Below are 13,145 nucleotides of genomic sequence, written 5' to 3'. Positions count from 1 at the left end.
TATAACAATCTATCAAATTTATGTATATATAATTATATATATAATATTATACATATATATATATATATATGTATAAAATATATACAATACTAGGATATTATAATTATTTTGTTATTGCGATTTTTACATGGTTAAATATGCACTGTAAAAATATACAAGTTCAATCAAAGAAAAAAATGAAATTTAATTTTTATAATAACTATGTATATTTATTAGACAATTCTAGCACAATTTTTTTTTTATATAAATAACATACTTTACTATATTACCGTATTATACTTATTAAATAATATATTATGAATCGATTAGATTCAAATAAATAAACAATTCGCAACTATTTATCACTCAGAAAAAAATTCACGATAAATTCACAGGTTTATATTCATATAGTATATATTTTGTAAGTCTTATTATTTTGAAGAAAAGAAATAAATCAGCTATTTATATTTTATAATTTTTTAATCATTTTTTTGCGACTGATTTATTGCATTCAAATATTAAAAAGTCATACGCGTTTAAAATGAATACCTCTTAAAACTACTGTCGAAAAACTTTTTAAATAAATGTCTTTAAAATTTTAATGAAATTACTCACCGAGTTTTACAATCTAAAAAATAATAAGTGTAGAACCATTGATGCATATGTACTGAACTTTGCAAAGAAATTAATTTCGAAAAAAAATTGATGACAGAAAATTCGAAATCCTCCATTCGCATCGTATTAAATTTAAATCGGAACGAACGTAAACTGTTTGATAGCAGTCGGTAAGTGTCGTCATCGCTCAGAGCGCATGAGAAATGGCTCGTACGTATATAGATGGCGGGCTGATATTAAAGCAGAAACGGTGTACCGTATTTAGTACGCTGCCAATCATAGTCGGGTGGTTGTAGTTTTTGTTATTACGTGAATACAAAGGCTAAAGAGGTAGGAAATGTGATCTATTTTACAGAGGAATGGCAACGGTAACTTTTTGCCTTTAACTGTGAAAAGCGGAAATTCCTGTCGTAAGGCAGAACACGTCGGATGGACTCGTGAAAATCTGGACAAAATGTCGCTACTGCCGACAACGGTACGTTCAACGAATAGATGAAGATGGAGGAACAAGAAGACCTAAGGGAGCAGTTATTTCACAATACTGTACGAGAAAACATTGTGAGTAAAGAACCGAATGTCTTTATTTGTCATAAGCCCCTTGCCTGTTAATTATCAATTTACATAAAAGATTCCTAAAATTCTCTAACATTCCTCCAATGAACAATCACCAAGTTTCTCGTAATTAAATTCAATATCTTTCACGCTCAATATTTTAATGTAAATGCGTACATCTAACTTAAATTAAAAATCGAAAACTGGTACAAAATCGATTCTGGTACATAACCTTCTATTTATCCAGCTGAATGAAATTTTATTTCTATTCTATAATCATATAATCTTGCAAAATATAAGAAATAAAAACAGAACCAAAATAAACAAAGTGTCTCATTAATATCGAAATATAAATATTAATTTTATTTTACGTTTATATATTTTATCAAATTAATCTTTTGTTTGAGAAGATCAATGAGAATTAAATACATATGTTATTTATATATTTTTCATTAAAGAATATTTCTAAAAATAACATAATATATAATGAATTAATATAATAAATGTTATATGTTCATGTTATAACTGCCTTTTTTTCATATTGACATTAAGATAATTCACACAGACACGAAATTACACAAAGAAAGAATATATTTTGCAAGCACATGTATATACCCATGTTCACTGTAATAGCTGATAGGAAATGTCTGATGTAAAGACAAAATAGAGAAACACGATTCTTAAATTTTCTATTTCATTTACTGTTTTTAGTGTTTGCATTATCTTAAAATAGTATTTAAACATATCGTTTATCACTATTAAGATTACAATATCATACTCTGCTAAAAAATACTGTTTTCTTTTATTCCATCGTATACAACATCGAATAGTATTTAGTAACACCTATTAATCATACAAGTATCAAATTTTCCGGTCTTTTATCTATTAGCTTGATCATCCCCGTAAAAGGATAGATCAAAACGTTGGCATGTTTATTTACCAACTTTTACGTGAAAAAGTGGAATTGTACAGTTGCCAAGATTAACCTGATTATATCGTTATACGAATACAATAAAAGAAGCATCCTATGTGCTGTAATTTATGTCAATATATTGATAAAATAAAGATGCAAATCTTTTTAGTCGATTAAGATATCCTTAACAACGTTGCGTGTGTATTGTCACGGTATAAAGTCACGATGAGAGGTTTCATCTGTGTATAGATGTCGCGCTGTGCTATCACTAATATGACTGTCCTTGACTTCATACTCTTTGTTTAACACACTTAATTGGATAATCATCAGTATTCAAAGCTCGGAAGAATGTTGTTAGAAACACACCATCTTTGCAATATGCTTTCTCAATACTTTCCCGTCGAGTCGTTGACCACGCATTATTTCTGATCTCTGACCGGTTTTTCCTTCCACCTTGGTTACAAAAAGTGGTTTCCGACCGACTATGCAGCTTCTTCAACTGCTGCAACGATCATGTCTATCCCTTTTGAACAACGTTGCATTGATTTTCTTTTGAACCGTTCAATACTTTCTAGACGCTGATTATACAAACTGTACATAAATTTGGGACATTCTTGAAAGTATGTTTCACTATTTGTATGTTGGACAAATAACGGTGACAAAAGGATTTGCCTTAACGGCACGGTTCACACCATACATAGAAACGCCTTTTATGTAAAAAGTTGACGACGACGTTCGTAGTCTAGTAAAGCTAAAAATATGCCCGGTCAAAGACACGTGTGTTACCATTGTGAAACGCTGTAATTTTACCTTTCTGTTTGTTCAACAGTTGGACTCTGCTGTGTGTAATTCGGTAAAGTCCTGAGGTATTATCGTATACTCTTTGACATAGTTATGGTGCATTTTATGTTAAACACCAAAATATCTAACAGCTTGTGTCATTTATCGTTAAATATAATTTAAATTAATAAATTTAATAATTACAATTGCAATTAGAAATGTGAAATGCAATATTGGGAAATTAGACAGTCAAAATTTATTTGAATTGTTAAATCATTGGAATATGGCTAATTTTTACATATTATACAATTTTCTTTTCTTCATTATTATTACTATTATTATATAACAATAATTCCTTTTATTCTATGGAGTTGGTTGTACATAGTATATTATCGTACATTCCACTTTTACGCTCTCTGTTCCTTTTTATGAATGTTGAAACAGGAGGCTTCAGATGGCGTTACTTGTACTGTTATTAATAAATATTGATAAGTCTGAAAGATTACCAGTCGCATAGGTTATCATTCGTATCAAGTAGTTGTCGATAATATGAATTAAAATGACCGTTATTAAATGCGTTAATACTTAAACTTAAATCAAATTTCAAGTATTTGAATATTCCTCGGCTGGACTATTATTCTCAGCCTTCGAATAAATTCTGCCAACTGAAGAATCACCGCGTACAGAGTTAATTAATATCATACGATACTTGCATATTGTTTTTTTTTTCTTTTTTTTATTACTTATTTCATACAATCAATTTTTTATTTTTTGACGCTTCTCCATTTATTATTAGAATGTATTTATTACAAGAGGAAAGTTTATGCATAAGTTTGTTATTTTTATGTCATTATTTTCCGCTTCGTAAATAAACTTTTCCTAAAGATATCAGTCCGCATTTATTTTCGTACGGATAACGGCAAGTAATTTTGTTCGATTTTGTTTACTACCAAATATTCTGGTCGACATGCATGTGTGTACCCGCTGGCAATGAGTACTAACAAAATACAAAAGATAAAAATAAGAGCTGGGATATAAATGTTGACGTACGTGTAAAAATGTAACTGAGAAAATAGAATTATTCTTAGAAAAGGACAATGTACCTCAGATATTGACAAATCTTTTCTAACCAACTATCTTCTAGTGTAACGGTCACGTGACTATAACCGTCGCGATATATGATCACCAAATCCAACGTGTAAATAAATTGCGAAAAGCCAATAATAACCTTAGAAGCGAGTGTATCGAAAACATTACACTTGATATGCTAGTAGAAAACATAAACTTGGAATAGTACTATAGTCAATTGAAGACCTGGAAAAGTAAAATAGAATTTGAAATATCCATTTAGGGTTAGTTTCTGACGTAAGCAATACGTCCAGTAATGAAATTAATATTATATTATATATCAGTATCAGTGTGGTATATATTTAAAAAATTATAATTTATTACTATTAATGGTATTACTTTTAGTTTCAATATTTAAATGAAAAATTTTATTTCAACACTTCCATTGATAAATCTATATTAACAAAGTTAATATTATTATAATATTATTATAATATTATTTATTATAATAATATAATATCGACATTCAACCAAGATTAGCAACGAGTTTATTATTGATTTAATGTAATTTCTACAATACAAAAAATGTATCTCTGGGCAGCGTTCATGTATCATTAAAGAAGTATCGTTTAAAAGGAAACGCCATTCGCGTGTTATGTGACACATTAACAGAACAGGAGAGAATGAAAAATTAATGTTAGCGTCCTCAATAAGTGGAATATGCGGAAGTGTATTATACCGGAAGTTTAGGTTAATATAATGTTCTGCCGTTCAAATTCTTGAAATGACCAATTTCTATCTCTACTTGCATCTGCATTGCAATACAATTATTATAACTGTGGACAATAACAATTTGTTAAATATTTAAATTTAAAGCTAGTGAACTCTATTAGTAAAACAGAGTGATCAAAAAATATTCGAGTTTGTTTTGCATCAATAATGACGAATTATTATCTATGGTCTGAAACTTCCATTTTAATATTGACGTCATTGAACGTATTTACCGCAAAATTTCGTCATGAATTACATTTGTAAAACTGCAACTGACCATTAAATCTTGGCCGTTATTTTTCGCTTTGCTTCGTACCCTTTATGATTGATTTCACGGTGTTTGAAATATATTATCATATACAGAGATCTTATTATTATTGTTTTTATTATGCGTATTACGTATTGCGTGGTTTTTCTATTCTATCATTTTACATCAAGTATTATGATAATTTGCATATGTCTGCTTCATAATCAATATTAAGATCATGAATATCATTATCTATTTAATACCATGCAAAACAAATCAAGTGATAAAATATTATGAAAATGTGTTTAAAAATATGTCAGCAAATACGTGTGTTCAGGAACAAAAGACGATATGATGAAACAAGTGTAATTTTATAATGTAGCTGAAGGTCATTTTTTACACTGTTTATACTTTCATTTATATATCAATTTCTCTGTACACCTTTTTTTACTGCCATACCAAAATAATATGCATCACAGTAGTAGCTATTGTATTTCATTTCATATGCTACACATTTATACTTTCTGTTTTAGACATTATAATCCTTGAGTGTTGAATTTTGATGTTGAATATTCGAAATATGTAATCAGGAATATTATTCAATTATTTTAATTCAGTAATAAATTTTACCGGGCATATATATATAATTCTATTTAATAAAAAAGAAAAAAAAGAAAAAACATGATAAAGATATAATCGAATGTTATAATCTGAACAGAGTACAAACTTCAGAAGTAGTTCGAGAGAGTTAAATCGATACAAATTATATTATTACCTTTTCTACAAATATTCTTGCTATGTCAATCAAATCATGATGCAATTGACCACAATTCTTAAATGAGATGTATTATCATTTCCTGTGTTCGTTACAAAAATAATTCGACATTAAAAAATTGATTTATATCGTCATGTACATGACTTGATCTTAAAATGATGTCAAAAATAATGCTCATTCAAATATACAATAAACAATATTTAAATGAGGTATACATGTATTCTTTCAAGTTTATGCAATTCAACGTAAACTGTACACTACATGTAGATATATATATAAATACACGTACGATAAGCGTGTATGGGCAATGTATTTTGAATAGACGCACTCGGGTACACAATCTTGAAAGTTTTTTTAAATCTTTCGATTTAATAAAATATGATTATCTTCTTACGATAACCACAATAAGGGCAGCACTTTAGAATTTATTAAATTCATTTTTTTTAATAATCGCACATTTTCTGTGTTTTAGGAAATAATTAAATATTTCTTAAAATGATTTCACAGTGAACTCGTATTTTTCATATACCGTTTACACTAAAATATAAAAATGTAAAGGAATGAAATTTCACGGTTGTTTCAGATATTTTTCCTGCTCTTCTTGATTCTGTATGTTTCAAGTTACGCTTTGATTGCGAAGTTTCGAAGAAGAGATCGCGAAGATTATTTTTCTGTAGATGAAGATGAAGCAACCGTCTACAAGATCAGTTTGTGGTTATGTACTGTTGCTCTGACGGTTTCCGTTGGAGCAACTTTGCTTCTTCCAGCTTCAATCGCTAGCAATGAAGTGCTGATTTTATATCCGAACAGTTATTATGTTAAGTGGCTCAATAGTTCATTGATCCAAGGTATGTATGTTTTACATGAAAATTAAATTTATTTATTGTATTAGTTTTTCATGTATCTTAAAAGAAACGATGAGAATCTTTTTTTCTAAGTATTTAAAGATTGTAATAAAATACCAATACTAAAATCATTTAAAATGTATAAAATATTTATAGTCAATTTTGTTTAATAATTAGGTTTGTGGAATCATGTGTTTCTCTTTTCAAATTTATCTCTCTTTGTATTTCTACCATTCGCATATTTATTTACGGAGTCAGAGGGATTCGTCGGCTATAGAAAGGTAAAGTTAATAAGTTAATCATAGTCAAAAGTTTAATTTTATATGGAAAAAATAATTCTTCAATTACAGGGTGTAATGGCCAGAGTTTATGAAACTGTAACGGTTCTTTGCCTATTAGGGACACTTGTATTAGGAATAATTTGCTCAGTAAGTATATTAACCCCTTCCCTACGAATGCATTTTTCAGCGCGCTACTCCCGCTGAACGAACCGCCGCACCAAAAGTCTCTCTTAAGTCTCTCTTAAGTCATTTTGTCTAATATATGTTTATATATGTATATACTGCTCGCGAAAATTCACGGGTGACTTAAGTCACTGTTCATACATAGCGAGCATCGCGTTGGATGACTATAGTCACCGCTCGTAGCAAAAGGGTTAAGAAATATAAAATATTTTAAAATATTAATATATAAAAACTGTCTAAATCAATACTTTTCAGATTTATGGAGTTACTATTTACCTTTTCTTTATTCTTGTGTTTCTTTTGTTGGAGTTGTTATGTTATTGCGTAAGTATTATCAGATAGTTATTTAAAATTATTGATATAAAATTGTTAAGATAATATTGAAAATATAACAAAGCAACTATCCACATCTTATAAGAATACTATAATAAAAAGATTATAATTTATCCCTGTAGTATGTACACCAATGGGGTTTGTACAGTTATTTGGAGTAGTTGGTTCATTTCTTGTAAAACCGCAGTTCCTAAAGAATTTAGATGAAGAATTTTTCGCATACAGACTGGAGGAAGATTGTATTCGTAGAAGGTCAGCTATCAGTTACTATTCCCACCATCTGCGCAAATTTTACATTCACTACACCTACTTTATAAAAACATTATTATATACATAGACTGCAACATGCAAAAGCAACGGGAAAATCATACGTTTCACCAGTGCCTATGTCAATACCAACTTGTGGTTCAGTGCTTGAAGATGACGAGTTTCTTAACGTAAATCCGAGCTTGATGTGCTTAAGAAACGGTGCTCTCCAGCGTGGATTAGCTCAACGTTTGGAAGACATTCAGAAACGGAGAAATATTTTAGATCAGCAAAGACGAACCTGGTGGGTTCGTCGAACTTTGCTCTATCCTTTAGCCATGCTAGCGTTACTTATACTTTCCACTACCACAGCCTTGTTAGCAGTTCAAAATACCTTAGAGCTACTTATCGGTATTAAAGCATTGCCTTTAAGTACACGGGTTAGTATATAAATTAGATATTAATTGAAAAATGAAAAGAAGAATGCTTTTAGTTTAGATTAATTTCATAAAACATTAACACGTGTAACGAATCTTTAGCAATTTACCCTGGGTATCAGCTCATTGTCAAAGCTAGGTCCCATTGGAGCAACAATCGAAGTGACAGTAATTTTATACCTCGCTGCCACGAGCGCAATAGGTTTGTATACCCTTCCTGGTGTCAAGAGTGTTCGGCCACGACTTCATTCCACACCACTTACTCATCTTATCGCAAATTGCGCTCTACTTCTTGTACTAAGCTCAGCATTGCCACTGTTATCTCGAATATTAGGTAAATCTATTTACTAATAATTGGAAACGAATACAAATAAATAGGTATTTAGTTACTTTATACCATTCTCATAATATATTGCTGAATTATTTGTTTCAGGTATGACGAACTTCGATTTACTCGGCGATTTTGGGCGTATTGAATGGCTTGGTAACTTTAAATTAGTACTATTCTATAACTTAATCTTTGCTACAGCAGCAATTGGTTGTCTAGTAACAAAGTTTACGGCCACTGTCTGTAAAGAAATTTACGCCAGGTTAAGGAGCAGTCTGGTAGGAATTTTTAGAAGCGAAAATAAGAAAAGTTCTTTAGGAATGTTTTCTATGAAAGAAGATTAGACTGACTTACATTGTAAGCAGAAGAAAAATATAGAAATTTTGTGTTAATTTTAAGAAAGAAAAAGTGGAACCTAAAGGTGTATTCGTATAATATTAATGTAGGTAAAATTGTCGAATTGTTGCAACCTCACTGATTTTGATCATTTTGAAATATTGCTTAAAATTAATTCTTATTTCGAGTAACCTTTTTCTTTAAAAAAAGTTAACAGTCGGCTGTATGTTCCGAGATATTAACAAAAAAAATTGCTACTAATACCTTGAATTTTCTCCATATGTGTGCACTATCTTTCGACTCATGAATGTGCACGTATGGACAAAATTCGGAAATTAGGACTGATAATTTTTCCAAAGAAAAAAACTGTTTGAAATAAAGCCGTTTACAACATACGTAAAAATGACCAAACTCAGTCAGGTCATAACAGTTCAATAATATTACCGTTAATGTAAACATGTAAAATTATGGATCACATGTGAATTCTTTTTAAAAGTGTGAGTTTGTACGTGGTTTAATTATGATTGCACGTAATGATCGTAGGATATATTTAAGAAGTTTCATCGAATGATATTAAAGCGAAAGCCAGTTACACACGTCAAGTATGTTGATCAGATGTATGTGCTTGTTGTGTGTGTGCGTCTAGTTAATTAATTATTTATTATATGATCACTATTTTAATAATTATTTACTGAAAGTATACATACCAATCTTATATAAATAAGTTTACTTGGAATATGAATTCAAAGTAATGACAACGCAGTATTGTGATAAAGACACATGTGTGTGAATGTCCGAAGAATAAAAATATTCTCAATATAACAAATAATACATGTATGTATGCATACATCGATTTCGATGCATAAGAGGCTCGAGTGACATAGCTGGAATGAATTGAGCCTAAATGTGTATGTGTTCCAGCTTCTGAGCTAGAAGTATAAGACATTTAATAGAAAATCAGATACTCGAGAGTTAATACTGTACGAAATAATTTGAAATAAGTTCTCCCACTACTAGGTAATGCTGACAATATCATGACAAACGAAAGATTAAGGTTCTTTTAAATTCGAAATATTAAACAGACCTTAGTAACCGTAAATTAGTAATATGTAGTAGTTAATGAATTAAGTTGGAATTTAATATTAATCAACAATTTTTTTTATTTTATTGCTTTTAAATATCTATAATTGAAAATGTAGATGTGTTTTTTTGAGTGTTTGGTGTCATTTCATCACCAATCGAAGCCGCAGGTCAATATAGTAATTTACAAGCACGCTATATCATTCGAGCCTACTATATTTCGTTGATACTCGAAACTTTGCAATATACATTCTGTAAAAAATGGGAAACGAGGTCTAAACTATATAAAATATCAGGAAAAATTTCCTGTATTACAATTCTTTCCCATAAAAAAGACTTTGAAAAAAAAAATTTATAATGTGTTTTTACCATTTTTGCAAATGGAAAAAAATGTTAAGATTTTTTTTCTTAAATAGTGATTATTATCTGAATGTGTTGTCTAATATGTTAATTAAGCATAAATGAATGTTTAGAATATAGTTTTAGGAATTTCAATGATTAATTTCCATTTTTCAGGAAAGTAAAATGCCTTATATGTAGGCCATTAAATATGCCTAATCTATTAGTTTAATTAGATAATATGTGTAAGAAATCACAAATACAATCATATACATATGCATTGTACTATGCTGTAGTAGTTATAATTTAGAATTAAGTTTGAATGCATTTTATTATTTTTATCAAGTAATTCATATGATCAATAATAAGTTTGTTAAAAATTTCGAATGTAAATATACTTATAACGAATGTAATAATACGCATTTTAAAATGCACACAGACTGCATGGATGATAACATACAGAAGATCTTAAAATGTTATCGTCTTGACTGATTTGTCTCTTAGTAATTCGTTACTGAAATCTAGTGCTTTAAAAACGAATTAAATTATTTATTTAGTTTAAAGAATGGGCCCTTATTTGTTTCTTGATTGTGTTTAATATTTGTAACACTTATTTAATGATTGAGAAAATAATATTATGTGATATGTATTTTGTCAAAAAGACAATACGATATTGTTAAGAGAAACATGAAACAGTGAGAATATCCTTACTGACAAATTATTAACACATTTAATCAGAACGGTATCTCAGGATATAAAATAAATATTACTTAATACTTGTTAATATGTTATCACCTATATTGTGGACCTGTGTATACGATTGGAATTCTCAGTTGGAGATTCTTTGTACACATTAATAACTATGTGAATAAAAAAAGAAGAATATTTTAACAATGTATTTGAGATGTACAAAGATAGGTGTTATTTACTTTTTTAGTATGATTTTAATAACAAAAAATAAGAAAGTCTGAGATTTATGTTCTCACTAAGTACATTATCATTCTCAACATACAACATACAACAAATTACAAAAATAAATAAACTATTGGTTATATAACTAGTCCATTTATTTTTTACTTAAAAACTATATACTCATTTTTATTTTACATATAATTTATTAATGTTCAAAATATAAATCATATTTAAGTATTAAAATGTTTACATTTGTAGTTTGCAATAATAATGCATTTAACTGAAACAATTCTGTAAATGATATTGTTCTAATAACGAAATAAGATACTCTTTACCAATCCCATGGCGAATAATTTTATAACACTGTGGTTCAGATAAATCAACAATCGTAGATCCTTTTCTAAAACTGTTCTTTGATCTACCATATCTATCACTATCATGAAATATCCCACCTAATGTAGGCCACAAATGTTTAAATTCTGAAGCATATAAGCAATTCTTTTCATTGCTTATATTGGCACTTGATAAGACTAAAGGTCCTACAATCTTAGAAACACAGTTTATAAATTTATACTTTGGTACTCTAATACCAATTGTATCATGATTGGGATTCAAAGCAGGATTTAAGGCTGCTGTTCTTTTTAGTATGATTGTATATGGCCCAGGTAATATTTGTGTTAACATTTTATCTGATAAATGATCCACAATACCCCACTGTTTTATATTTTTTACATTATTAACCGAAATAGATAATGGTTTATTTATATCACGTTGTTTAATTTCATAAAGTTTTTTAATGGAAGTGCTTGATAAAGTACCAGCAAGACCATATATAGTATCTGTTGGAATTGCTATAATTTCATTTTGTTCCAATAATTTAGCAGCTATTGCTATACTTCGTTTTCCTTTACATGTCCAATGTTTATTGTGTTTACTTAATACTTGAATTTCTTCTGAAGCATTTTCCAAAAAAGTAGCCATTGCACCCAAATACTTTTCACTTATGGTTCTCTTTCCACCAAGTAAGAAATGAAACTGTGTTTTTAAAATAAAAAATTTGTTACTTTTAAATAACAAAAAAGCTTTATAATTATTATATGTGCAACAGAACTGATTCGAAACGTACATAGATAAAATATACAAAAAAATATTGTTATTTAGTTATTTACTTACTTATTACTTATTTAGAAATTATATTGTAAAGAAATTCGTAATAAAATATATGCTATTATTTGAAGATTATTAAATGAAAATTCAAATTTCAACTTAACAAAATCATAAAAATTATTATTATGTATGAAACTGCATCTTGTTCAACTACCTTTAATCGCGCCAGTTGTGACTGCATTGCGGATTGCAACATTTATAAAATGTCGTCATAGGTTCGTCAGCAGATCTGGTTTGAATCTGCATAAAATATGCACGAGGGTGAGAACATTTTGGACAGCGCTATTCCGTCGAATCAACGTTTTCCCAAGCTGCACTTCCACCTACTACATCATCAACTTCTTTCAATTTTGGATATGTACGATTGCTTACTCTTCTCTTGATATTGAATATGTATGGACACGTATTACATGCGAAACGTAACCCTGCTAAAGCTTCCTCTACTCGAAGCACATTACCACAAGTTGGACAGAACATTAACATCGTGTAAATACAAATGTAATTTAATTATTAGAAGAATAAATTATATATTTTTGTAGGTAATTATTTATAAATTCACAAAAAACGAATAATATTAAAACTTTAAAATTCACTTGTAATAAGTTGTACAAAATTATTTATTTTATACAATTTCTTCACAACTTTAAGTTACACTCTGACTATCATATATATATTCTACATGTTAGGATAAATTATACTTACGAATTATTGTTATTATTCAACAATTATTGTTGCTTTTTTTATTCTGTACAGTAATTTCATGTTTAATAATAAGAATAATTTGTTAAATTAACTTAATTTATAATTTAAGAAAGACCTTTGATTTTCATATAAATCTTATGTACATTAAGTATTTATTTGAAATGTTATATAATTTACATGTGTATGCGCCTTTATTTAATATGACGGTATAATAATGAACGGTCTTCACAAGTTTTTTGAATGAAAAAGTTAGTTA

General features: G+C 28.8%; 3 protein-coding genes across 4 annotated transcripts; 1 reads left to right on the top strand and 2 right to left on the bottom strand.

Moving 5' to 3' along the window:
• Positions 1-857: 857 nt before the first annotated feature.
• lili (LMBR1-like protein lilipod) lies at positions 858-8,751 on the top strand. Its single transcript, XM_017907989.1, has 10 exons — positions 858-1,152; positions 6,284-6,548; positions 6,723-6,826; positions 6,896-7,012; positions 7,051-7,060; positions 7,265-7,333; positions 7,465-7,594; positions 7,680-8,028; positions 8,128-8,359; positions 8,459-8,751. The coding sequence occupies exons 1-10, from the start codon at positions 1,087-1,089 to the stop codon at positions 8,695-8,697; spliced, it is 1,581 nt and encodes a 526-aa protein (XP_017763478.1). The 5' UTR covers positions 858-1,086; the 3' UTR covers positions 8,698-8,751.
• Positions 8,752-11,283: 2,532 nt separating this feature from the next.
• On the bottom strand, positions 11,284-12,410 carry Tcs1 (Threonyl-carbamoyl synthesis 1). Of its 2 annotated transcripts, none has more exons than XM_017907998.1 (2): positions 12,342-12,410; positions 11,284-12,055 (listed from the first exon to the last, which is right to left on the bottom strand). In XM_017907998.1, the coding sequence occupies exons 1-2, from the start codon at positions 12,381-12,383 to the stop codon at positions 11,297-11,299; spliced, it is 801 nt and encodes a 266-aa protein (XP_017763487.1). In that variant the 5' UTR covers positions 12,384-12,410; the 3' UTR covers positions 11,284-11,296. The 2 variants fall into 2 exon arrangements, with proteins under 2 accessions (XP_017763487.1, XP_017763488.1); XM_017907999.1 differs by lacking the exon at positions 12,342-12,410 and adding an exon at positions 12,194-12,229.
• On the bottom strand, positions 12,344-12,670 carry LOC108553199 (DNA-directed RNA polymerase III subunit RPC10-like). Its single transcript, XM_017908000.1, is given in 1 exon segment — positions 12,344-12,670. A coding segment is annotated over 1 exon segment (327 nt).
• Between the last annotated feature and the right edge of the window lie 475 nt (positions 12,671-13,145).

The sequence above is a fragment of the Eufriesea mexicana genome, unplaced genomic scaffold, assembly GCF_001483705.2.
Source record: "Eufriesea mexicana isolate 0111107269 unplaced genomic scaffold, ASM148370v2 scaffold9538, whole genome shotgun sequence".
NCBI classification, from domain to species: Eukaryota; Metazoa; Arthropoda; class Insecta; order Hymenoptera; family Apidae; genus Eufriesea; species Eufriesea mexicana.
The sequence above is the reverse complement of the archived record's forward strand: the minus strand, read 5'-3'. Positions and strand labels throughout refer to the sequence as shown.

Coding starts and splice junctions, on each gene's coding strand:
- Tcs1 (XM_017907998.1), bottom strand. CDS start 12,383: ATGTTGCAATCCGCAATGCAGTCACAACTGGCGCGATTAAAG. Junction 12,056..12,341: donor CACAACTGGCGCGATTAAAG/GTAGTTGAACAA, acceptor TTAAAAACACAG/TTTCATTTCTTACTTGGTGG.
- lili (XM_017907989.1), top strand. CDS start 1,087: ATGAAGATGGAGGAACAAGAAGACCTAAGGGAGCAGTTATTTCACAAT. Junction 7,595..7,679: donor GAAGATTGTATTCGTAGAAG/GTCAGCTATCAG, acceptor TTATATACATAG/ACTGCAACATGCAAAAGCAA. Junction 8,360..8,458: donor ACTGTTATCTCGAATATTAG/GTAAATCTATTT, acceptor TATTTGTTTCAG/GTATGACGAACTTCGATTTA.